The sequence below is a fragment of the Poromitra crassiceps genome (assembly GCF_964638095.1).
Source record: "Poromitra crassiceps genome assembly, chromosome: 9".
Classification (NCBI taxonomy): Eukaryota; Metazoa; Chordata; class Actinopteri; order Beryciformes; family Melamphaidae; genus Poromitra; species Poromitra crassiceps.
Window position 1 is genome coordinate 1,642,522 of NC_139630.1, and position 27,868 is coordinate 1,670,389.

The 27,868-nt window shown below is 44.8% G+C and overlaps 1 protein-coding gene across 1 annotated transcript; it reads left to right on the plus strand.

Moving 5' to 3' along the window:
* The first annotated feature begins 242 nt into the window (after positions 1-242).
* LOC310782665 (uncharacterized protein) lies at positions 243-25,443 on the plus strand. Its single transcript, XM_083643377.1, has 5 exons — positions 243-359; positions 2,358-2,597; positions 3,255-3,460; positions 4,728-4,855; positions 24,493-25,443. Exons 1-5 carry the CDS (start codon positions 305-307, stop codon positions 24,671-24,673), a joined length of 810 nt encoding a protein of 269 aa, XP_083499503.1. The 5' UTR covers positions 243-304; the 3' UTR covers positions 24,674-25,443.
* The last annotated feature ends 2,425 nt before the right edge of the window (positions 25,444-27,868 follow it).

Genomic DNA, 27,868 nt, shown 5'->3' on the forward strand with positions numbered 1-27,868 from the left:
ACACTGTCCATCCGTTTATATTAACAACATTATAATGATACAAAGTGGGTTGATCATCGGTAAAGCCATCCTTTAAAATGATTGACCTGATGGAGAGCCGGATGGAAATGTATCCCATCCGGCTTCCTTGGAACTTCTTGGTGAACCGGTTGGTGCTGTAATAGGATTCATGGGTCAGGTCCACTGTATGCTTAGTTACTGTATATAAGTGAGACAACGCTTCATTATTGCAGGACATCAGCTCCGTAGAGATACAGAGGAACATCCAGAGGTGCACAACAGAGGCAGAGACACCACAGACATCATGAAAACTATTGCAGCTTTCTTGGTGGTGCTGTGTCACCTGCACATCAGTCATGGTAAGTCACCATCTGATACTGTATATTTTCCTGCAACATAACAGAATAATCCACTCACTGATCACTGGCGCCGGAACAAGGGGGACATTTTGTCCCCCTTAACACGTTGACTGCCAACGACGTGTTAACACGTTTTCAGAATCCAGCTGTTGACTGCCAGCGACGTGTAAACACGTCGTTGGCATCGATTTTTTTTTTTTTGACGGTGGGTTGTGCATCTAACCCTTTTACATCTCTTATATAAGTATTGGACGTGTACAACGTGTACAACCCATTCCACCGACCCACTAAGTGGCGACAAGGAAGTAGGAAGGCAAGCAAAAAGCAGTGTGATCCATTTCCATTCTCATGAAAATGGATTGGCGGAGGCGCTTTCGTTTTCGCGCTGATTGCTGGCGGTGCGGGATTGCAAACTTGCATGGTGGATTGCGGATGGAGCACACTTTGAGGCACGCAGCGTAAATATGACCAGAGTCGCAGGGGCTTCATCGGAGCTCTCGGCCAGGGCTCCGGGAGGCGGGCGAGTCCAGCCGGGCTTCCTCGGGGAGCGGCCACGCAGACAGGCACAGCCAGGCACAGCCGCACAGCGGCAGCGGGGCAGTGAGACTGGTGACACGCTTGTGGTGCAGCAGGCCATTTTGCCTTGCAAAATAGCACCAAATTGGAAACAGCCATAAAAGGCTTTTAGAATGGGATTTTCAACCCATTCTTTTTTGTTTCTTTTTCGCTCTAATTTAGAGTAATTTAATTTCTATTCAGAAATTTATTTGAGAGGTCGAGAGTATGAGAAAGTGCATTTGCACAGGTAGGAAAGTGCTTGTGACACGGCGCTGCAGCCAAGAAGAACGCCCACGGAGGGAGGAGTTGAGCAGAGGGGAGTTTCCTGCTGTTATGGAGGAAATTACTGTTCAAAACTATTGTTTAGGTCTTACTGATGCCAAAAATGAATGGTTAAAGTGACTGTTCTATCGAATTTCACAAAAAGCCGTTTATCTCTGAATATTTTTTCTGACGCTGAAACCATGCTGTATTCAATTGCTAATGCTTACATAACTACTAACTCTACAAACTAACTCTTTTAGACAGAGAAAGTACACATTCTATTAGTACTTTTGAGATATTGTATGTTCACAAACTCCAAGCAGAAAAGAATCCTCGGCTCTTGTAAAATGAGCCAGAATCCTCAAAAAACGGCTTGGCAGAAGCTACCTACAGCAAAAAAAAACGGCTGGCAGTCAATGTGTTAAAATTTGGTCCCCCTAAAATTTTTTTTTTTTTTTTTTTTTTTAATCTGAGGGGGCAACTGCCCCTGACGCTTAGAGCCCACTTTACACTGTTTACACAGCCTGTGATGTTTGTTAAAGCCGTGATCGTTGTGGGATTATTACACCTGAGACAGACAGACCCAGGGATCAAGTTACAGAGAGCCCACTTTACACTGTTTACACAGCCTGTGACACTTGTTAAAGCCGTGATCATTGTGGGATTATTACACCTGAGAGACAGACAGACCTGGACTCTGTACTGCACTCACTGTCATTGGCTGCTGCTATAATCGTATACGGTTATTGTTATTTTATTTTTGTGTTGAGATGACAAGTTTTGCACTGTGTTTCGAAGTGATAATAATAATAATAATAATAATAATAATAATAATAATAAGTTAAGTGTTTCTGCCTGTGTTGCTGTCTGTTGTAGTGTAATTATAAAATGACCTAAAGGGAGAGCAGGTCACCAAGTGAGCGAGAAAAGGAAAAATACTGAATAATTACATCACTACAGTATAATCCTAATGTTAATTTAAAATTAGATATTCATCTAAATATGGCTAAAAATCATCCAAACGTCCATAAAAACGTCAATTTTTCGTCGGTGCCCTTATGGGCGCGCCCATTGGGCGCCGGGGAAAAAAAAAAAAAAAAAAAAAAAAAAATGTGTCCCCCTTATTGCAAACTCGTTCCGGCGCCACTGTCACTGATGATGATTTCCTCTCCACAGCCTGGAACTGTAACGAGGGCCCAAGCCTGTCCTATGCAAAACAGATTGATGCTGGACAGGGACAAGTGGTCGCAACAGACAAAAACAATCGCAACTATTTCCTGAGTGGATCCACCTGGTTCAAACTGCCCTCAGCCAGCCTCAAGCACATCACAGTGGGACAGGCAGGGATGTGGGGCGCCAGCACCAGTAACTACGTCTACAAATTTGTGGGTGGCAGCTGGAAATATGCATCTGGAAGTAAGAAGGGGAGAATTTGTTGTCATTTGCATGCCTTCTTTCACCTTGGGGAAGTTGGGTCATTGCTGTAGTAAAGTGTAGTAGATAAATTACCTTACTGAAAAGATACACACACAAAAAACAGAACATATTAAAAACTTCAGATACAGTAGCCGACTAGCCGTGTTTGGAATGGTTCACTAATTCACTCACCCACTCACTCACTCACTCACTCACTCACTATTCTCCAGGTGGTGTTTATCATATACTAATAATAATATGGGGAATGATCAAACAAGTTTCGGACACTAACTCACTCTTCTTCTCCTTTGGTAAACACGGCAGCATTGCATTGTGGTAGATAGGAGAACATGTAGGGTACATTCTGTTCACTAGGAATTGCAATGCATTGTGGGTATTTTATAGTGGACTATATAGTGAATCAAATTAACAGATGAGAATTCGGACACGAGTACAAAATGGCCAGCACACTATATAGTCCACTATTTCTGTCATAGTAGGGACCGGTTTCGAACAGGGCTAGTGTCTTCATTGTGCTAATACATTGCTCCTGTGAGCTAGAAAGAATCCAGACAAACAGATTTACAAAACATATTTATGAAGTCAGGACAACATGCTGACTAAATACAATACCTCTGTGTTTTTCCTTGTTTGCAGGGTCAATGACGCAGGTTGACGCTGGTAGTCTTTTCCTTGCGGGAGCCAGTAGCAGCAAAATAGCCTCCTGTCTACGGAGTAGCTACACTTTGAGCTTCAGCAAGGGCTCTATCTCCTGGACAACTCTGTCCAATACATATATCTACTACAGCTGCGGCCTCTATGGATGCTGGGGAGTATACAAACACGCTGTCTACTTCACAAAGGTGGGAAACTGTTTGCAGAGCCCATGAAACCTTGGGCCCTATCTTGGTACAGGCGATATCCCCTATTTGCACTTGCACACCTGTTTTAGCATGCCTTAAGGGCAGGGAAGATAGTGGTCCGCTTTGTGCATTTGTCCAGGTGTTGTGCCGAGTTTTGCACCCCCGCCCGGCAGTAGCTAAATGAATCCCCACCTCACGGGAGCATATTGTAATGATTTATAATGTATGTAAATGTAACTGTTTAAAAGTGATATAATTGTCTGGGTAGACGTGACCTCCCTGATTTCTAAGTTAAAACAGCCCAGAAATATGTTGGGGATGCAATTCTCGGCGGGGAGGCGGAAACGTTCACGGCATGTGCCGCAAATTAGAGCCGTGCCAAATCATCTGCGCCCCCAAAATGCCAGCGCAAACGGGATTTGGGCAGTCTCAAGTAGCAGAGTTATTCACAGGTGTGGCCAGGAAATGCCTGGGCATTACATCAATAAAAACCAATTGGATTCCCGTCTCGCAATCGCTGTTTGCGCGAGGCATGCAATATGCTGTAATTCTCTCCGTAATAAGAGTGGACTCACTCATGCCGAGGACAGAGAGAGATGGAGAGAGCTTATTGACAGATAGTATGTGGTGCCAACGACCTTCCGGGTTATGGAGGTGAATAGCCTATGTCCTTTGTCCAACAAGTTTTCTCAATTCATTTCCCTCTTTGCGATGTGATAAAAGTTTCTCAGTGAGTTATAGTTGATTGCCTCACTGAATTATCTGCTAATACCCAATTTTAGCAGCAGAATTTGATGTCCTGGCATAGCAAGGCTGTGCGTAATGACATATCCAAAAGGAATTTTACTCTGCACTGCGCACGGAGATCATGGTGCGCTCAAGCGCAACGGGGTATTTAGCGCGTAAGAGGTGCTTTTAAAAGCTCTTAGCGCAAAGTAATTATGCGCTGCTGACGATAGTATAATGCCATCTATCCACACATTTTTGCGCTGAGACACCTAGTTCGGCATGTGGCACGCCTATGTCCAGTCAAATTATAACAGGCATGCGCTTGTCCACGTCCCCAATTTACATTGCGGCGTTAAACGAGCGCAAACACTAAATTACCCCTTTTGCGAAGATAACTCTTATGCTATGTTTATTATTATTATTTAGCACATTAATCGAACACTCATAGATCATGACTGCCATGATTCGGTAGTTACTGATATATATTTTTTTGTGTGCAACTGATGGCAGTCGTTCTGATGTTGACACCTCTTTACAGGGTGTGAATCCGTCTACCTGCTCTGGCCAAACCTGGCATAGCATCTCAGGAGTGTCCTTGAAAATGGTTGAGGTGGGCAGTGACGGCAGTCTCTTCGGAGTGACCACGTCCGGCCAGGTCTACGAGAGGTAAGCCATTACTCCACACGATCAGGTAACGACACCCAAGAGGGCAGTCTTTACTGTGATTGCGCGCCAAATACCCATAATATTGTGTCAATATAATAATTATCCCAATAATAAACTAGAGGGCACTGGGCAGAGTGCATGCTACCTAGAGGGCACTCGGCAGAGTGCATCATGCCACCACCGGCGCTTTCAACCTCTCTACAAAGTTGTGTGGTGTAGCATAAATCCGTTAAAGTTAGGTGTCTTTTTGTGATTGCCATCACCCATTGTCATGCCCCCTTTTGACCAGTGGGCGGACATTAATCAGGTCTACTGTAAGTTGGACCGTGTCCTACTTTTCTACAAAGTTTCGTGCAAGTTTGTTCATGACATATCCTGACAAACAAGCAGGGGTGAAAACATAACCTCCCGGCCAACTTGAGCATATATGTATATATATATATATATATATACACAATAATAATAACTAATAATAATTGATTGGATTTATATACAGTAGCACCTTCCTCAATACTCAAAGCGCGTCACTCAGGGGAGGGGAAGGGGTGAGGGAACTCAACTCATCGACCACCGATGATCAATTGACAGACTTGTACATTCATCTCCTCTCTCAACAGAACCGGCATCTCCAGCAGTCGTCCACAAGGCACCGCATGGAAGAATATCCCCTTTTGCAGCATGAAGCATGTCAGCTACGACCTGGGAATTCTCTGGCTCGTCACCACCTCTGCTCAGGTCATGCGGTGCACACGCTAATGTCAGACGCACAGCGACGTACAGACGTACAGTTCTGTGTAACGACAATCCAGTCCTTATCTGCTCTATACAATATCTTTCTCTTTTAGTTATTGAAGAAGTGTGATTTTCTTAGGACAGAGTAAACTGTTTAAAGACCCCATAAAGTCATGTTCTAAGATGTATGTAAAATATTCTACTTTGAATAATAATTTGTGTCTCATATGGTCGTCCCCCCCCCAAAAAAAAAGGTTGAATTATCTTGTTACAATTCTTAAAATCTACTCCTTCTCCATCATTACAAAATGATAGTGTATTATAGAGTCTGCAAATATATTTCATCTCAAAAGTTTTCCTGCTGGACACAAGATGTCTCCTACTTCACTGTAAAGTCCATTCTCAGTGTATGTGCACCGGAGGCTTCAAGTTTCCACATCACAATTAGTTAAATATTGGACAGGGATTAGCTTCAACTATTTGTGACATCTCAAATAATGTCCCGCCCCTAAAATTGGATGTCCAATGAATACAGAGAAACGTTCCTCTTTCAGCAGATAAATGTGAAAACAGCCTTCTAGTGTCAAACTAACTCACAGACATCATTCTGAAGCTCAAACACCTGAAGGAACAAGAAGAAAAACACATTTTTGACTTTAGGGGTCTTTAAGTGTCTTTTTTTAGAGAGATTACTGGGGGGTTTCTTTTTAATATAGAGCAATATAGTTTTTTCTGTCTGTTTTGGCTAAACTTGTCTAACAATATGCATTTGCATGTAATGCATTTCCATTCAAGCTGAATTAAACTATTTGCATCCAACCTGTTGTGTGTGTGTGTGTGTGTGTGTGTGCGATTTGCAATAAGATTTGGCTGGTGGTCATTTTGGACCCTGTGGAACACAGGATAACACAGGATTTACAGCGCAGGTACACACAATTAAAGCCAAACCCTCTAATTGACGACAGACATATTGAACATTTAGTCAAAATTAAGGGCTGGGGACCATAAGGGATCATTTCATCCCAGGCCCCAGTCCCGTCCGAGAGGCTCTGTGTTATGAGCCCCCTGAGTTCTTGGGCCCGTGGGCCTGGGCCTGGTAGGCCCATTTGTTAATACATCACTGGTTAAGCCGGCCAAGAACTATCAGCAACAAAGGCTGAATGTTGCATCGCCTCACGTAGCCTGTGTCGGGCCCACACTCTGCAAAGACTACAGCCGGCGGTCAACTAGTGCAACTAGTGACTGCGGATATACAAACCAGATACATGCAACAACGCAGCGTTTGCCTACCATTTTCACACCACTCTCACTCACCACTTGAACAGTTTTCAAATATAGCTCATCATGCTAATCAAGAATGTATCTGACAAAAACAGTTGCAAATGGCACTGGCGTTGTCAGCCCTTGCCTGGTCTTTTGTGCTTGTGGAAGAAGAAAGGAAGATGATATGCAGAAACAGCCTCAAAGGGCTTTCCCGAAGGGGCATTGTGAAAATATCTGTGTATTTGTCACACTTCTATACCAATTTACAGGGCAACTGACCCTCTTCAATGGACACCACCTCTCACAATCCCCAAGACACACACACAGACGGATTAAGCTTAAATACAAACAATTGTATTAACATTCAAGGCAGAAAATAAAACACATGAGTGCCCCACTGTTCACTGTGGATAAATGTCAATCCCCACTCCTCCCCATCAGCTCGTCCCACCTAGATCAAACGATATCACCAGTAATACTTATTAGGCCGAAGCTATATTACACTCCATTCCAGGACACTGCAAGTGATCACACTACATGCATAAAATCAAGCTCATGAACAATGTGTAAAATCAAGCCACATAATACCAGACCATTAGGGTTAAGAGATGAAGCACATACTGAAAACAGCCAAATCATTTCACACCACTTTTTCATCAGAGTAATAAAACAGCACACCACTTGGGCCTTTAGAGTAAGATCTGGGTAAAGTTAATCACGTAGGGGGTCCCACTGCAGTAAGGGCTGTGAGTGTGATATAGGCTATTATCACAGGAAGAGGGGACACGACAACGGACTGGACAAAAACATGAAAGGAATGAAAGGAATGAAAAAAAAGTAAAAATTCCAATTTGGCCAGTGCTGACCCAAATTGGAATACGCTATTAGTCCCGTACTCCAACGTCTTCTTATGGCCTAATGGCAGATTAAAACGTCTCTCCAAAGCTGCTGCTTACCGACCCCAGAGCTGATGCGCTGCGGCGCGGATGGCCAGTTAGGGAGCGGGCGAGTAGCCAACAGTAGAGCCCCCGTCCCAGTCCAGGCAGCTGACTGCGTGCGGGCGGGCGTGCTCTGTCGTCCCCGTCGGACCAGCGGAGTTGGACTTCGGACCAGTGATGCGGACTTGAGGGAGAAGGCAGCGGCGATACGGTCGGGTGGAGTCAGTGGCGTTGATTTCCCCGTTTGCAGCTATGAGGACACAGAGAGAGCAGCACGGGATGAGAAGACTTGTTTACCATAGTGACACAACCTTGAAAGCCTATAGGCTTGTCTGGAAGCGACCGTCCCTTTTCGGTAGCGTGCGTAGAATCAAACGAGCCGTTGTTCTCCTCCCGGCACGTCTGCTGCTTGTCCCGCTGCCCAGTTTCTGTCGTCTGCCGTCCTGCCGCCGCGTCTTCACCCAGGTGCGCCGCTCCCCTCCAGGTGCGCCGCATCAGCCTAATTAGGATGGAAAAAGACACACCAGGCACAACACATCCAAATATCCTCCCCTCTACGCCCACCTGTCAATCATCCAGTCTTTCCACCCAAAGTCGTCTTATACCCTACTTCAGGATAGCTGTATAATTGCAGAGTTCACTTTGACCTGCGACATATTGACCGTGTAACTTTTAGATATGCCTGTTTTGTGTTCAAATGTCTTCATGGTCAAGTGTAGCGCAGATGCTCCATAGGCGTTGCGGGTATATTGGTTCTCTAGGATAATGGCAGAAATCCAACTTCTCTCACTCTCTCACACACACACACACACTATGGCACACTCCCAACAAGCCATCAGTCACAGAGGGAAAAGCAATTATAGCAAAATTACAGCCACAGCCTCGGGAACCCCCGTCCCACAGACAAGAATCACATTCAATTGCTACTTGTTCTAAGCCACTATGTTTTTTTTCTCTCTTTTTCATATGTATGTTTATTGGGTTATCAATCTTAAACATACCTTCCTCTGAAAGTATGACGTTACCCGGTTTTACAAACACAAAAAACAAGGCATAACACCTGTTATGACCCAGTCTAGGGGTCTAGGTCACAACATAAAGTATACAAGGACAATCATGAAAAGTAAGTGTGATTTATTGGTCACACAACACAACAATCAACAAAGGTACTGGACTCACTACACTCAAAGCTAACATTGTCATGCTAAGCTAAAGCCTAGGCCGAAGCCTGGTGAGAGTTGGCAGCCAAAGCTGGAAGAAAGCAGCAGCTAATACAAATGGCTGAGTCCAGCACTAAAATACACACAACACCAGAGGTAACAAAACTAAACCAATACTAAACAGTTCACAAAACAGAGGTTCTGGAGGAGTGAGAGGATGAGAGGAGCAGCACTGCACAGATCAGTTACTGCCTGCCTCTGATCTGCCATCTTCAGACTGGAGCATATGAAGGGTCTGTGTCAATCAGCTGCCAATCTGCAACAGCCCCATCACAGCAGTTCCCAATCACCAATCTTCTCCCCAAGCCGACCAATCAGAAAGGACTCTGTAGAAAGACAGTCAAAGAGCAACCAGGACAACAGCAACACAATAAAAGAAACGGCACAGCCGTAACACCCCCCACCTTAAGAAAAAACATCTTCCCCCAAAAGCATGTTTTTTTATACATGTGGATACAGAATTTCAAAATACTTTTGCAAAATGACACAAAACAGAACCCAGGCCTAGAAAACACAATAGTACTCACCACCTTGGGGTTAGGAGGCTACAAAGACAGAAACTCCTCCAAAAACAAAACAGGTTTAGCACACGAACTTTTGTACTTTTGGTTGGCAGATTTAATATTGACAGCTAACACAAGAACGAATATCAAATATTGCGACGACTACTAGAATAAACCAAAGCACTTGTCCACTGACAAAGTAATCAGTATGCAGGGTGGGAATGCGTAAACTCACCGGGCAGACATAGTTTGAGCAGACTCCTTTTCCAGCATCGTTTTCTGGACATGGAGATACTGAGTTAATCAGTCTCAGCCATCTCACGGTCCCTCGCTTCCAGCTCCACCTCTCACGTGGAGGGCGAGTCCCAGGTGCTCTTGTCTCAACCCCAGCCTCCCTTTGAGTCACCGAATTAGTGTGGACTTGAGTGGAAGGCAGCTGACGTCACCACTGTCTCCACCTGCCCACCAGCAGTCCATGGTGTGGAATGGGCAGCCTCAACCACCCCTCCCACAACTGAAATGCCAGACTCACTGCCCTGATAACAAACGCTGGAGTGCATCCATCTTTCCCACCACAGCAACCAACAACTCTGCTTTGATTACACCCACCACAAGGTTGGGCTTTCAACGCAAAAAATTCATATGAACACAAAAATCAAACACCAGCATGCCCGAGCTCCCGACGCCCAGTGTCATGACCAAGATGCCGCAGCCGAACGGTCACCAACACAGACTAACACACAAGCTCACAGGTGCATCTGGAAAACACACAAAACTATCAAAACACACAACTATCAAAACTGCCAAGCAAAGATACTTACACTTGATGGGGCAAAACACCAGAGTCACCACTTCAGCAAACTGAACAAAATGGAGAAACAAAGCAGAAACAGAAGCGAATAAACGAGCTCTCAATGAATGTTTAGACGAGCCCCCACATGTTATGACCCAGTCTAGGGGTCTAGGTCACAACATAAAGTATACAAGGACAATCATGAAAAGTAAGTGTGATTTATTGGTCACACAACACAACAATCAACAAAGGTACTGGACTCACTACACTCAAAGCTAACATTGTCATGCTAAGCTAAAGCCTAGGCCGAAGCCTGGTGAGAGTTGGCAGCCAAAGCTGGAAGAAAGCAGCAGCTAATACAAATGGCTGAGTCCAGCACTAAAATACACACAACACCAGAGGTAACAAAACTAAACCAATACTAAACAGTTCACAAAACAGAGGTTCTGGAGGAGTGAGAGGATGAGAGGAGCAGCACTGCACAGATCAGTTACTGCCTGCCTCTGATCTGCCATCTTCAGACTGGAGCATATGAAGGGTCTGTGTCAATCAGCTGCCAATCTGCAACAGCCCCATCACAGCAGTTCCCAATCACCAATCTTCTCCCCAAGCCGACCAATCAGAAAGGACTCTGTACATGAGAAACAAGTTCACATAGACATGAGAAAGGGGGGGGGGGGGAGAGGATACAAAAACGTCAAAAAGGGAGGAACCCAAAGAAAGATAAGAAATATAGGCATATATACTACATGCCCATACAGTACATACTACATACATACTGTACCAACAGGTTCTCACTCCGAGCGTGTAGCATATTGACGCTTTGTCCCGTCCCTTGTGCGTCGCTTGTTACTAACACGGTACCCTTGAGCGACCCATGAAACGACTTGGGCTATCCGACTAAACTCAATGTAAACCCATGGAAGTCATCTTTGACGCTCATGGCAACTGCTCCCCCATTAGTCAACTGCTCCCCCATTAGGGTCTGGGGGGAGGTTAGGTTTAGGCGTGGGGGGTGGGAGAGGTTACGTTTAGGGTTAGGGTCTGGGGGAGGTTAGGTTTAGGCATGGGGGGTGGGAGGGGTTAGGGTCTGGGGGAGGTTAGGTTTAGGTGTGGGGGGTGGGAGAGGTTAGGTTTAGGGTTAGGTTCTGGGAGAGGTTAGCTCCTCCCCCCAGACCCTAATGGGGGAGCAGTTGACTTATAACCAATGGTTATAAGTCAGCCAGGTTTCCATTACTTCGCTCTGTCCAGCAGGGCTGCCCTCTTTCGCCGGCCCTCTTCACTGTTGCGCTCGAGCCCCTTGCATTAAAAATACGTGGTCACCCAGGTATTCCAGGTCTGAAGGTCGGAGGTATTGAGACCCGTATCAGTTTGTATGCCGACGACGTAATACTATTAGCTACATAACTCAGAACAATCGATCCCCCCTCTCATAGAATTAATCACCTCCTTCGGTTAGCTGTCTGGATACACAATTAACTGGACAAAGAGTAACTTTATGCCTCTTTCTGTTGTCTTCACTCCTGGTTTACTAGAACATCTCCCATTCAAACTGGCAAGGGACCGCCTCACCTATCTTGGCCTGACCATACCCAGAGATCCTAAACTAATATTTAAATTGAACTTTGCTGACTTTGTTTCAAGACTTAAACAGTGTATAGATAACTGGAGGACCCTGCCCCTCTCCATGATTGGCCGTATAAAATCAAGATGGTTTTCCTTTCCTAGGTTCCTTTATCTTTGTCAAAATCTTCCCATCTTTCTCACATCAGCGTTTTTCAAGAAATTAGACTCTGTCTAATGATTCTGTCCTACATCTGGAAGTATGTATGTATAACCACAGAATTTCCAAGTCTGAGGGAGGACTGGCCTTACCAGTATTTAGGCACTACTGGGCTGCCAAAATTAGGGCTCTGATGTACTGGCGGGAAGGGACTCCGGGTAATTTAATTTCCGGGGCTCCCCTGTGGCTGAAAATGGAGGCCAGCCAGCCTCATTGTCAACTCTTACTTGACAGCCATGCTATTTGCTAAGTTAGAGAAACCTGGGACCTTTTAAATTTTAGTTTTGTCATGAAAAACCTAAAACAAGTTTTAGGTTTTGAGTCTTCCAGATGTTTCTGTCCACATGCTAATTTGTTTCAATTGTTTTTTTGCTCCATGGTTGGTCAATGATCTATGTATGTTTTTTACCTTTCTTTTCCTGTGCCTGAGCCTGCTTGTCTTGTTCGTATATTGTTCTATATATATAAAAAAAAAAAAAAAAAAAAATCATAATTAAAACTGGAAATAAGGTCCAGGTTGTAAAAAACCTGAATTATCGTTTAATCTGTTACAATGCATCTCTTCCCATATGGGGATTAATGTGATATTGTGTCATATGTGACAAATAAACTAATAAACTAAACTAACACTAACCCTAAAAAACTAATGACTTGCAGCTGGCGGGGGTGGAGTTTCTGCAAGCCGGACAAATGGAGTTGGATTTCTCCCACAACATTATAATGATACAAAGTGGGTTGATCATCGGTAAAGCCATCCTTTAAAATGATTGACCTGATGGAGAGCCGGATGGAAATGTATCCCATCCGGCTTCCTTGGAACTTCTTGGTGAACCGGTTGGTGCTGTAATAGGATTCATGGGTCAGGTCCACTGTATGCTTAGTTACTGTATATAAGTGAGACAACGCTTCATTATTGCAGGACATCAGCTCCGTAGAGATACAGAGGAACATCCAGAGGTGCACAACAGAGGCAGAGACACCACATACATCATGAAAACTATTGCAGCTTTCTTGGTGGTGCTGTGTCACCTGCACATCAGTCATGGTAAGTCACCATCTGATACTGTATATTTTCCTGCAACATAACAGAATAATCCACTCACTGATGATGATTTCCTCTCCACAGCCTGGAACTGTAACGAGGGCCCAAACCTGTCCTATGCCAAACAGATTGACGCTGGACAGGGACAAGTGGTCGCCACAGACAAAAACAATCGCAACTATTTCCTGAGTGGATCCACCTGGTTCAAACTGCCCTCAGTCAGCCTCAAGCACGTCACAGTGGGACAGGCAGGGATGTGGGGCGTCAGCACCAGTAACTCCATCTACAAATTTGTGGGTGGCAACTGGGAAAAGGCAGTTGGAGGTAAAAAGGGGAGAATTGGTTATCAGTTGCATGCCTTCTTTCACCCTGGAAGATGGGTCATTGCTGCAGTAAAGCGTAGTCGATTATCTTACTGAAAAGATACACACACCAAAAACAGAACATAAAAACTTCAGATACAGTAGCCGACTAGCCGTGTTTGGAATGGTTCATTCACTCACTCACTCACTATTCTCTAGGTGGTGTTTATCATATACTAATAATAATATGGGGAATGATCAAACAAGTTTCGGACACTAACTCACTCTTCTCCTTTGGTAAACACGGCAGCATTGCATTGTGGTAGATAGGAGAACATGTAGGGTACATTCTGTTCACTAGGAATTGCAATGCATTGTGGGTATTTTATAGTGGACTATATAGTGAATCAAATTAACAGATGAGAATTCGGACACAAGTACAAAATGGCCAACACACTATATAGTCCACTATTTCTGTCATAGTAGGGACCAGTTTCGAACAGGGCTAGTGTCTTCATTGTGCTAATACATTGCTCCTGTGAGCTAGAAAGAATCCAGACAAACAGATTTACAAAACATATTTATGAAGTCAGGACAACATGCTGACTAAATACAATACCTCTGTGTTTTTCCTTGTTTGCAGTATCAAAGAAGCATATTGACGCTGGTAGTCTTTTCACTGTGGGACTCTCTGACAACAACAAGCATGTCTACTGTGTACGGAGTAGCTACACTTTGAGCTTCAGCAAGGGCTCTCTCTCCTGGATACGTCTGACCAGTGTTAATAATAATCTCTACTACAGCTGCGGCCTCTACGGATGCTGGACAGTGCACACAAACCACGCTGTCTCCTTCACAAAGGTGGGAAACTGTTTGCAGAGCCCATGAAACCTTGGGCCCTATCTTGGTACAGGCGATATCCCCTATTTGCACTTGCGCACCTGTTTTAGCGTGCCTTAAGGGCAGGGAAGATAGTGGTCCGCCTTGTGCATTTGTCCAGGTGTTATGCCGAGTTTTGCACCCCCGCCCGGCAGTAGCTAAATGCATCCCCACCTCACGGGAGCATATTGTAATGATTTATAGAGAAACGTAACTGTTTAACTCATTGAGTGCCAAGGACGGACATGTTCGTCATTTCAAATAGTAACGTAGAGTGCCAAGGACGGACATGTTCGTCAATTGCGTTTTTTGACGGTGGGGCGTCGATCAAAGCCTTCTGCCTCTGATGTACAAATATTATAGCTATTGGATGTGTCTAACCTATTTTACAGAACCCTTAGGTGGCGACAGTGCTCTCCACATAACAGAAAGGCAAGGAAAAAACAAAGAAGAAGTCGTTATGGAAACGGAAATCGCATCGCATCCGTATGCATCGATATGCTGAAGCACGTTACTGCAGCTGTGCCTGCAGCAGCCAATCTGCTCCCACAATTGAGCCGGACAGCACATCCGCACATCCACACCGTGGAGTTGTTATTATTCTCAACTGGAAGCATCGTTGCCGGTGACAAACACACGCGGAACGCTGTAAAAAAGCAGGATGTCGATGTCCCTTCACTGTGCGCACAGCAAACTCAGCAGAGAGCCACCACAGACAGGAGGAGGAGTGTGCAGTTGAGGCGAGGCGAGGCGGGGCGGGGCGGGGCGGGGCGGGGGGGGGGGGGGGGGGGGGGGCACGCAGAGCAGCACACAACACCCAGACAGACCCAGGCAGCAGGACAGGATTGACAAACGCAAGCCAGAATATCCGATGCCCACCAGCAGCAAATCAAGACCAGCAAGAAGCTGCAACCAGCAGCGCACGCAGGGGCCAGCGCTGCTGGTTGTAGCTAAAAAATATTATTCTGCCAAACAGAATTCCCTGGCCTTCACTGTTTTATTGAAGGAAATTATTTTTGAGGTGTGACTACATTAGAAAAGATTAGCTTCAGAGTCAGTGATGTGCTTGAAATGTTTAATTTCACAAAAGGCCAATTATCTCAGCTTCTAGAAAAAAATTGCTGTTTTGGGATGAATCAAGCTATCTTCTCCGGCTCATAACTAAAGAACGGAAAATGGGATCAATAAACTTTTTTTTGCAGATGATAGAATAGAGTCTCATCGTTCTTTGTGCGTGTTCAGTGTTTACATAGTAATATCACACAATATTCTGTGGGCCTCGAGAAATCACTGAAAACGCTCTGAAACTCTGGCACTGGGAGCATCCGTTCTCCAAAAGTGGCTGGCACTCAATGAGTTAAAAGTGATATGGGTAGACGTGACCTCCCTGATTTCTAAGTTAAAACAGCCCAGAAATATGTTGGGGATGCAATTCTCGGCGGGGAGGCGGAAACGTTCACGGCATGTGCCGCAAATTAGAGCCGTGCCAAATCATCTGCGCCCCCAAAATGCCAGCGCAAATGGGATTTGGGCGGTCTCAAGTAGCAGAATTATTCACAGGTGTGGCCAGGAAATGCCTGGGCATTACATCAATAAAAATCAATTGGATTCCCGTCTCGCAATCGCTGTTTGCGCGAGGCATGCAATATGCTGTAATTCTCTCCATGCGTAATAGAGTGGACTCACTCGTGCCGAGGACAGAGAGAGATGGAGAGAGCTTATTGACAGATAGTCTGTGGTGCCAACGACCCTCCGGGTTATGGAGGTGAATAGCCTATGTCCTTTGTCCAACAAGTTTTCTCAATTAATTTCCCTCTTTGCGATGTGATAAAAGTTTCTCAGTGAGTTATAGTTGATTGCCTCACTGAATTATCTGCTAATACCCAATTTTAGCAGCAGAATTTGATGCCCTGGCATAGCAAGGCTGTGCGTAATGACATATCCAAAAGGAATTTTACTCTGCACTGCGCACGGAGATCATGGTGCGCTCAAGCGCAACGGGGTATTTAGCGCGTAAGAGGTGCTTTTAAAAGCTCTTAGCGCAAAGTAATTGCGCACTGCTGACGATAGGATAATGCCATCTATCCCCACATTTTTGCGCTGAGACGCCTAGTTCGGCATGTGGCACACCTATGTCCAGTCAAACAGGCAAGCGCTTGTCCACGCCCCCAATTTACATTGCAGCGTTAAACGAGCGCAAACACTAAATTACCGCTTTTGCGAAGATAGGGCCCCTTAACTCTTATGCTATGTTTATATTATTATTATTTAGCACATTAATCGAACGCTCATAGATCATGACTGCCATGATTCGGTAGTTACTGATATTATTATTATTTTTTTGTGTGCAACTGATGGCAGTCGTTCTGATGTTGACACCTCTTTACAGGTGAATCCGTCTACCTGCTCCACCTCTGGCTACAGAAGTATCCCACTTGAAAATGGTTGAGGTGAGCAGTGACGGCAGTGTCTTCGGAGTGGACAGGTCCGGCAAGATCTACGAGAGGTTAGTCTCGCTAGCCAGCCTCTCTTCCTTTCCGTCAGAGAGTCTGGCGCTGCAGGTTTCCATTGTGGGATTGCGAAAAAAATGCTCGGTTTGGGTTAGCCAATCATCCTCGTCTTGGGCGGTGCTTAGCGTTAGTGCCCTTGGAAAATAGTTTCGGGGTGGAACTTGTGCCGAGCAGGCCTTCTTTATTGCACAATCCAAATTTTCTTCAAAACTTGCCATTTTCAGCGTGTAGCAACGAGTTAGCCTGTAGGTTTCTGCCGTTAGCTTTCTACGCTAGCGTCGTTGTTTTCACATTCGGCGGCCGGGAGCATTACAGCGACACACATGGGAGCTGATTGACATGGTCGGAGCCAATGACAGAGTGTGTGACAGAGCTTGCAAGTGGGGGAGCGGATATTCTGCTGCCACCGAAACAGCCGCTCGAATGGGAGAGCAGCTTTAGAGCAGGGGCGGGCTGATCCCCGTTGCCTGTTTCCACGACGCCAGACTCTCTGACGGAAAGGAAGAGAGGCTGGCTAGTGAGACTAACGAGAGGTAAGCCATTACTCCACACGATCAGGTAACAACACCCAAGAGGGCAGTCTTTACTGTGATTGTGAGCCAAATACCCATAATATTGTGTCAATATAATAATGATCCCAATAGTAAACTAGAGGGCACTGGGCAGAGTGCATGCTACCTAGAGGGCACTCGGCAGAGTGCATCATGCCACCACCTGCGCTTTCAACCTCTCTACAAAGTTGTGTGGTGTGTTATGACCCTGGCCTAGGGGAACCAAGAGGCATAGCAAAAGACAAGGAAAACGTCGGTGTAACTTCAAAACATAATATTTATTTACTAAACCCAAACAAAACCAAACTAAATAAACCATGACATGTGAGAATCAGTAAAGTCAGTAGTGTAAGGCATGTGTGGATGAGTGTAGTGTGTGAAGGGTGTTGCATGGATAAACCAAAATGTTGAGGTGAGTGCAGGGTGGGGAGAAGAAAGGAATGAAATCAAATCTAACAGCCTCAGCCAGGAGGGCAGAGTTTTAAAGCTGGAGTGAGCACCGGGCCCAGGTGCACTCCAATTAGCTGATGAGCCAATTTGCCCTCCCAGAGTCCTGAGAGCAAAACAGAAGACAATAAGAATCAAAGCATATAAACAAACTACATAACGCAAACAAACTACATAACGCAAAGGGAAGGTGCAGTGAGAATGTGAAACATAAATAATAAACAGGGGACCGTCACACCCCCCCCCCCCATAAGAACGGGGTCCCAAAAGGAACCACGGAACCAAGTTAAACCCACAATGAATATACGAATATCTACATTACCAAGGACCAAAACACAGAACCGCTCTCATGGCCAACCTCCCTTGTCACAAGCCTCCAGACCAGCAACCGGTACCTAGGAAGCATCTAAGGAATGGAACAAAGAGACAAGAGGGAGAGCCACAAGAAGAATCACTCCCAGGTTTAGTCCTGGGGAGCCCGGGACAGCGCGTCCGCCACCACGTTCTCGGTCCCCTTTATATGACGAATATCCAAAGTGTACGACTGCAGGAAGAGCGACCACCTAACCAGTCGCTGGTTTGGACACTGCAGAGAGTTGAGGAAAGTCAGAGGATTGTGGTCAGTATAGACAGTAACAGGAGTACTACCGCCAACATAAACATCAAAATGTTTTAAAGCCAAAATCAATGCTAATGCTTCTTTTTCAATGACAGAATAATTCAACTGGTGACAGTTAAACTTCTTGGAGTAGAAGCTAACAGGTCTGTGGATTCCCAGATTGTCCTCCTGCATGAGCACGGCCCCTGCACCCACATGACTGGCATCAGTGTACAGTTGAAATGGCCTATCAAAACGTGGGGCAGCCAAAACTGGAGCAGTACAGAGGAGCACTTTAGCCTGCTCAAAGGCTTTTTGACAGTCGGACGTCCAAATGAATTTGGCATTTGCCTTGAGTAGGTCGGTGAGTGTCACCACAACAGTTGCAAAGTTTCGACAGAAGCTTCTATAGTATCCCACGAGGCCGAGAAAGCGCATCAGCTCCTTCTTAACAGTTGGAACCGGATATTGTTCAACTGCCTGAACTTTGGCACTGACCGGACACACTTGGCCTTGCCCAACCACCCGGCCGAGGTAGGTCACAGTCGCCCTTGCAAACTCACACTTCGCAAGGTTGATCGTGAGCCTCGCCTCCCCCAAACGGATGAACAGTTCACGGATGCGTTCCAGATGAATTTCCCAGGTGTCAGAATAGACGACGACATCGTCAAATAAACTGCACACCCTGGCATGTCACCAACAATACGGTTCATAAGACGCTGAAATGTAGCAGGTGCATTTCTAAGTCCAAAAGGCATCACGTTGTAAGAGTAAAGACCATTTGGAGTTATGAAAGCGGCTATCTCACGTGCACGCTCTGACAAGGGAACCTGCCAATATCCCTTCAAAAAAACGAATTTGCTCACAAACTTTACGGAGCCCACTTGGTCGATGCAGTCCTCCATCCTGGGAAGTGGAAAAGAATCAGGTTTAGTGATGTTATTCACTTTACGAAAGTCAGAACAGAAACGTAATGTACCGTCCGACTTGGGAACCAACAAACAAGGTGAAGACCAGCTGGATGCACATGGCTCTGCAATCCCATTCGCCAGCATATAATTCACCTCTGCATCCAAGTGTTTACGTTTGTCCGCATTGACACGGTAGAATCTCTGCCTAATTGGCTTAGCATCGCCAATGTCAATATCGTGTTCAATTAGATGAGTCTGGCTAGGTGTATCCCCAAACAAGCATGGGAAATCACAAATCAAATGAGAAAGTTCTCCCCGGCACGACTCAGACAAGTGGTCCAACAGAGTATCCAGGCAAGAAAGTGATTCAGAATTTTTTAAACGCCCGTGTACCAAAGCTTGATCAGGTGTACCCAGCCCATCTTCGTCACATTCCATGTTGGAAGGAAACACAGGAACAGCCATGCAAACTGCATGGGCCAGACCAACACCTGGCTGCACACACAAGACAGACGACTCAGAGGTGCGTGCGTAGTAAGGCTTAAGCAAATTAACATGGCACAGTTGTGTTGCTTTCCTACGTTGAGGCGTCGAAATGATATAATTTTGCTCCGAGACTTTCTTTAACACAGTGTGTGGACCAGAGAACTTTGCTTGAAACGGTGAAGTGACAATGAAGGGCAAGCACTTGGTCTCCAGGACTAAAAATGCGGCGCTCAGCACTACGATCATACAGAAGTTTCATTTTGTCCTGAACTGACGCCAGCTTCTCTTTAGCCATTAATCCAGCTGTGTAAAGCTTATGTCGAAAGCCATTAACGTAGTCAATCAAATTTCTAGGAGGCCGTGCCTCTATCCAATCACCGGACAGTGCAGCTAAAGGCCCCCTTACTGTATGTCCAAAAACCAGTTCGTTCGGGCTAAAGCCTGTGCTTTCCTGCATTACCTCTCTCGCAGCAAGCATCAACCAAGGCAAACCCTCTTCCCAGTCTTTACCCATCTCCGTGCAGTATGCACGCAGAACAGATTTCAAGGTTTGGTGGAAGCGCTCTAATGCCCCCTGGCTCTGGGCATGGTATGCTGAGCTCTGGCTGTGCCGGACACGCAGCTGCTTCAACACCTGAGAGAACATATGGGAAGAGAAGTTTGAACCCTGATCAGACTGAATGACTTTTGGAATACCAAATATGGAAATAAATTGAGAGAGAGCCCGCACAATGGACCGAGTAGTAATGGTACGCAGAGGGTACGCAGCAGGATAGCGAGTAGTCTGGCACATGACAGTTAACAAATAAACTGCCCCAGACTTTGAGGGTGGCAAAGGGCCCACACAGTCTATTATCAAGTGCTCAAATGGCTGGCTAATGGCAGGAATGGGACACAGTGGTACTGGTTTCAGGACCTGGTTAGGCTTGTCAGTCAGCTGACATGTATGACACGTTTTAACAAACGCAGAGACTTCTTTCTTCATACGAGGCCAAAAGAAATGTCTTAGAAGCCGGTCATACGTTTTCCTCACACCGGAGTGCCCAGACTCATTATGAGCCACTTGCAACACTGACTGGCGCAATTTAACTGGCAGCACTATTTGAAACACAGGTTCCCCCACAAACCGTCCACTATGCTGCACCCATTTTCTCACCAACAGTGAGTCCTGCAGGAAATAGCCACGAGCACTGTCAAGCACCTCATCCTCCGGCCGTATCAGATCCACCAGCTCTTTCAGGGAGAGGTCAGCTTGCTGCTCTGCAACAAGTTCCAAGCGTGTTATTGACAAAGGGAAATCAGAAAGAGGTAATGAGAATTTTTCAGAGGGTTTGCCTTTAAGTGACTGGCACGCTGATTTCTCCTTCAACGCCGCCATTGCGCGCGTCACTGCGCAAGCCGTAAAAACCTCTGGAAAGTGACGCTCATTCTCATCAGGTTCCAAGGTCACCAGGGGAACGGACGTCACCACTGCAGGTGGTGGCACACTCGCCCACACACGAGCACCAACCAGGTCATTACCCAGGATCACTGTCACTCCTGGAATCGGCAGTGCCGGGCGCACGGCAAGCATTGCTTCCCCCTGGAACAAGTCACATTTGAGGATTACTTTATGCAATGGAACGAGCAAGACATTCATATCCATGCCCCGAACAGGAACAGCATTGCCGGTCTCAGACTCCTTGGTTAAAGGCAGAACTCCAGCCTGGATAAATGAATCAAAAGCCCCAGTGTCCCTCAAAATGTTCACTGGCACTTCCACCCCACCTTCACTCATAGACACAAAGCCCCTCATGATGAATGGTCGGTACGAATCCAGCGCACTAGAAGATGAGTCCTTGTTATGAAACAGGCTAGATGTAGCCTGGCCCGAAGATCCTTCCAGCACCACCCCTCCTCTCATAGAAGGGCGAGCCTCAGATCTTCCACAAGTTGACACCGGGCGAACAGGAGCGCCCCCGCCAGCCCCTTTTGCATAAGAATTATAGGCTGCATTTTTAGGTTTAGGATTTAACAAATAACAATCTGATTTCCAGTGGCCCCGTTTATGGCAGTAATTACAAACCTTCTCTAGCCCACGCAAATTACTGGTACCTCTACTTAATAGGAAAGGTTTGATTAAACCGACCAAAAGACTCACTGGCCATGCTATTACCATAGCCAGCCTTGGCCTCTCCAAAACTGCTACGGTGCGTCAAGACGAAATCATCCGCAAGAGCCGCCGCAGCCGCCGCGTTCTGTGCTTTCTGCTCACTGATATAGGTTGCCACACGAGCAGGAACAGAATTTTTAAACTGCTCCAGCACCATCAAATCACATAACCCATCAAAATCTATAGCACCCGAGGCGGAACACCAACGAGTGAAATGGGTTGTTAAATCACGTGCAAACTCAAGATGACTCTGTTTTTCTCCCCTTTTCCAGTACCTAAACCGTTGCCGGTAAGCCTCGGGGACGAGCTCATATGACTTTAGCACAGCTGATTTTACACAAGAATATTTTTGACTGTCAACAGCATTTAACGCAGAATAAACCTCCTGCGCTTTGCCTGTCAGAACACACTGCAGCATCAGTGTGCGCGCAGAGTCTGGCCAATTACGCGCGTCGGCCACGCGCTCAAACAGCGCAAAAAACGAGTCAGGGTCACGCTCAGAAAATTTTGGCAACAGACGAAGATTCCCTGACACATCAAAACCCCCAGAAACAGACCTACCCGACTCATCCGCCCCAGCCGGAAGCTTGCCGTCCCTAATCAGCTGAAGTCTAGTCTGTTCCACATCCAATTTGGCCTGTTCCGTCTGCTGACGCATTTTTTCAATACCGTATTGGCAATCCAACTTTATTTTATCATGTTCCATTTGCATCAAAAGCAACTCTTTCTGCTGATCAAAAGTTAAACCTGGTGTGGCAACCAAGGGTAAAGGCACATGTGCACCAGGGGGAGGCGCTTCAATGGGGAAAATTTCAACTAAAACTTTTTTCTCAAATAAATGTGTTTTCAAAGCAGCCTTCAAATTAGCTTTGACTTTTTTTTCTTTATCATCAATTTCAATTTCATAATGTCCAGCTATGTTGATCAGTTGTTGCTTTGTACACTCATTAAGCAACCCCTCAGAGGGAGAAGCCACAAAGTCATCAACAGTCACCATGCTCACTCAGGTGAGGTGTGTGTGCAATCAATGCAATTAATTAAGTAATTACCCAGCTGGCAAACCAAAATTATGGCAAACATAGCATACAAGTGCCCCTCTAATGGCCTATTTAAACCCCAAAGCTAATACTAAACTCCACCCGTCTTCATACAGTTACCTGTGGTGGGTATTTACGCACTGAAGGTCACCGCAAAGACCTAGCTCAGCCCAAAGAATAGGAAAAGCAACCAATAATTGGCGACTCGCTGCAAACTTTGGATGTGCCCCCGAGACATATGCTGACGCACATGCTACAACCACGTTCACCGTACACTAAACCACCCCCGGCCTAAACCCACGGCCTATTTAACCCCGAGGGAGTAAAGCACCGCACCTCAACAGGGAAACACTTCTATGCTCAAACAATTAAACTCAAAAACCAGCCAGGCAACACTTACCTTAACATTGATTCTCAGCACACACCAAGACCTGGAAGAAAAACTCTCCACCCCGCACAATTAAACCCCATAATCAGCACCAAATAGAATGCCGAGCAAAACACCAACCTTTTCCCTGCAAAAGCAAGCCAAAAAGCGGACGAGCCCCCACTTTGTTATGACCCTGGCCTAGGGGAACCAAGAGGCATAGCAAAAGACAAGGAAAACGTCGGTGTAACTTCAAAACATAATATTTATTTACTAAACCCAAACAAAACCAAACTAAATAAACCATGACATGTGAGAATCAGTAAAGTCAGTAGTGTAAGGCATGTGTGGATGAGTGTAGTGTGTGAAGGGTGTTGCATGGATAAACCAAAATGTTGAGGTGAGTGCAGGGTGGGGAGAAGAAAGGAATGAAATCAAATCTAACAGCCTCAGCCAGGAGGGCAGAGTTTTAAAGCTGGAGTGAGCACCGGGCCCACGTGCACTCCAATTAGCTGATGAGCCAATTTGCCCTCCCAGAGTCCTGAGAGCAAAACAGAAGACAATAAGAATCAAAGCATATAAACAAACTACATAACGCAAACAAACTACATAACGCAAAGGGAAGGTGCAGTGAGAATGTGAAACATAAATAATAAACAGGGGACCGTCACAGGTGTAGCATAAATCCGTTAAAGTTAGGTGTCTTTTTGTGATTGCCATCACCCATTGTCATGCCCCCTTTTGACCAGTGGGCGGACATTAATCAGGTCTACTGTAAGTTGGACCGTGTCCTACTTTTCTACAAAGTTTCGTGCAAGTTTGTTCATGACATATCCTGACAAACAAGCAGGGGCGAAAAAACATAACCTCCCGGCCAACTTGAGCATATATATATATATATATATATATATATATATATATATATATATATATATATATATACACACAATAATAATAATAATAATAATAACAATAATAATAATTGATTGGATTTATATACAGTAGCACCTTCCTCAATACTCAAAGCGCTTCACTCAGGGGAGGGGAAGGGGTGAGGGAACTCAACTCATCGACCACTGATGATCAATTGACAGACTTGTACATTCATCTCCTCTCTCAACAGAATCGGCATCTCCAGCAGTCGTCCACAAGGCACCGCATGGAAGTCCGTCCCCCTTTGCAGCATGAAGCATGTCAGCTACGACCTGGGAATTCTCTGGCTCGTCACCATCTCTGCTCAGGTCATGCGCTGCACACGCTTATGTCAGACGCACAGCGACGTACAGACGTACAATTCTGTGTAACGACAATCCAGTCCTTATCTGCTCTATACAATATCTTTCTCTTTTAGTTATTGAAGAAGTGTGATTTTCTTAGGACAGAGTAAACTGTTTAAAGACCCCATAAAGTCATGTTCTAAGATGTATGTAAAATATTCTACTTTGAATAATAATTTGTGTCTCATATGGTCACCCCCCCCCCCCCCCAAAAAAAAAGGTTGAATTATCTTGTTACAATTCTTAAAATCTACTCCTTCTCCATCATTACAAAATGATAGTGTATTATAGAGTCTGCAAATATATTTCATCTCAAAAGTTTTCCTGCTGGACACAAGATGTCTCCTACTTCACTGTAAAGTCCATTCTCAGTGTATGTGCACCGGAGGCTTCAAGTTTCCACATCACAATTAGTTAAATATTGGACAGGGATTAGCTTCAACTATTTGTGACATCTCAAATCATGTCCCGCCCCTAAAATTGGATGTTCAATGAATACAGAGAAACGTTCCACTTTCAGCAGATAAATGTGAAAACAGCCTTCTAGTGTCAAACTAACTCACAGACATCATTCTGAAGCTCAAACACCTGAAGGAACAAGAAGAAAAACACATTTTTGACTTTAGGGGTCTTTAAGTGTCTTTTTTTAGAGAGATTACTGGGGGGTTTCTTTTTAATATAGAGCAATATAGAGTTTTTTCCTGTTTTTTCTGTCTGTTTTGGCTAAACTTGTCTAACAATATGCATTTGCATGTAATGCATTTCCATTCAAGCTGAATTAAACTATTTGCATCCAACCGGTTGTTGTTGTGGTTGTGTGTGTGTGTGTGTGTGTGTGTGTGTGTGTGTGTGTGTGTGTGCGCGCAATGGGGTATTTAACACGTAAGAGGTCCTTTTAAAAGCTCTTAGCACAAAGTAATTATGCGCTGCTGACGATAGGATAATGCCATCTATCCACACATTTTTGCGCTGAGACGCCTAGTTCGGCATGTGGCACGCCTATGTCCAGTCAAATTATAACAGGCATGCGCTTGTCCACGCCCCCAATTTACATTGCGGCGTTAAACGAGTGCAAACACTAAATTACCGCTTTTGCGAAGATAGGGCCCCTTAACTCTTATGCTATGTTTATATTATTATTATTTAGCACATTAATCGAACACTCATAGATCATGACTGCCATAGTTCGGTAGTTACTGATATATATATATTTGTTGTGTGCAACTGATGGCAGTCGTTCTGATGTTGACACCTCTTTACAGTTGAATCTGTCTACCTGCAAAATATCTAGCCTAGGTAAACCCAGCCCCCACGTGACCTGCTCTCTCAGTTCCCAGTCACTATCGTCTAGAGAACGGGCCATTCAAATCGATTTCCGCGGCGATTGAAAGACTCGCGCAGACCCGCAGCCAATGAGTGACGGCATGACTGCCAACATCAGTCCTGCCGTGATCGGCCAATCAGAGAGTGCGTCTTTGTCAATGACGTGTAACAGCTGCAGCGGCTTAGCACTACCTAGCCGTTAGCATTTGGCCTCTCTAAAGCATAGCTCCCGAGCTAGCTACTAGCTGGCTAGCTATATGGCTATGCAACTACGTGAGGAAATTCAAGTGAAAACAGCTGTTGAGGTTGAGGTCTGTTGATCAAAATAACACCTAGCGTTATCGAAATCGGATTTTAGCGGACCATACAAGCCAGGGCTTCAGAGCTGATCACCTGGACACATTTTATGGCGAAATTATCTGATAAACTTGTCTGTGCTGCTCTGTGGTGATCAGCTAATGTCTTCATAGCATTGTGATTATGATTTAATGCATTATGGAAGATAAACGCTGGTTTAACATAATTAAAATAATTCCCTACCAAACATGTAAAGTGACGCTTCTGGGCAGTAGACCATTTGGGCATAACATTATGTAATGTGACATGAGATCACCACATTTCAATAAATATAACGTTTTTGCACATTTGAATGCTGCTGGTCGTTTGTTTAATGCTGTATATATTGGATATTTAAAGCTGATACACAACACAATTGTGTTGAGGTAATTCTGCAAAGCTCAGTTAAAAATATAACATGTAACACTTTACACAATCAAATCTAACTTATTCACAGCAATACACAGTCCAGTAGTACAGTGGGCTAATTGTTTGAATTATATCGAAATATATTTGCATGGTGTAGCATGTAATGCAGATAATGTAGCTAGATACTCTGACACAGAAAGGCAGACAAGCTAGCAGCAGGGATCTTGTCACACTGATTCCAGATAAACTCCTCTGTCTAGCCAGCTATACAATATTATTGTAGCCTACATAATACCACAAGCTAAATACAGCATATGCCAATGTAAGGCTGGGTAGCATTAGCTAACGTCATCCAGGCTATACAGTAATAGGCTATTATAAAGTTTTCTCTCTCCTGCTGCAGGTAGGATGATGCACATAAATATAGCCTACATTATGTAAAGTCATTGCATAAATGTGTTTTTATTGTAAAACTAAAATGTGAAGTAGAGCCAATTTATTGGAGTGGACATCACAGTAGGAGATGCCGGTAGAAGCGCGTTACGCTGTCACTTACCTAAATCACGTTAAATCGACGAGGGGTATATATAGACCCAGGATTACATATATGTTTCACATAGGGTGGTGTTTTCATTTGATGTTTTATTTGGTCCAATATTGAAATGTTATACAATTGCAGGTTGTGTTACCATTACACAAAATTGAGATCTACCTTCATATCTATTTCGGCTCATTTGGTTGCTATTTAGTAGCGAAATACAGTAGCACAATGCATGCTGGGAGGAAGTGAACAACAACAAACCATAACAAACGCATCACAGAATGAAGCCTAAGCTGGTAAGTCTGTTAAGATAATGTTTAGCGAATATAATTCATAATCGTTTTAATAATAAAAATAATTCTAGGCAATGAAGACAAAACCCAAGACTGTGTTACAGTAGGCTAAGTGTATCTTGTCCTATAATTGACTAGACAGAGGTTGAAGTACAAGAGATAACATTTATTACAAAAGTTTACATCATCTGCAGATCACCAGATTTGTTGTAATTGTGAACACAAAGGGAGCAAAGACATGGTTTTCAAGTATAACACAATGTACAACTTTTATTCAAAGACAGGATTGAAAAATATAGGTCACTTGTATTCACTTCAGACAAGACACTACGTTAAAGTCTGAAATTTACCTAGATTTGC

Bases quoted from the DNA above. Each gene is read 5' to 3' on its own strand.
- LOC310782665 (XM_083643377.1), top strand. From the start codon at position 305: ATGAAAACTATTGCAGCTTTCTTGGTGGTGCTGTGTCACCTGCACATC. The intron at 360-2,357 runs GTAAGTCACCAT...TCCTCTCCACAG, and splicing joins TCACCTGCACATCAGTCATG to CCTGGAACTGTAACGAGGGC. The intron at 2,598-3,254 runs GTAAGAAGGGGA...CCTTGTTTGCAG, and splicing joins CTGGAAATATGCATCTGGAA to GGTCAATGACGCAGGTTGAC.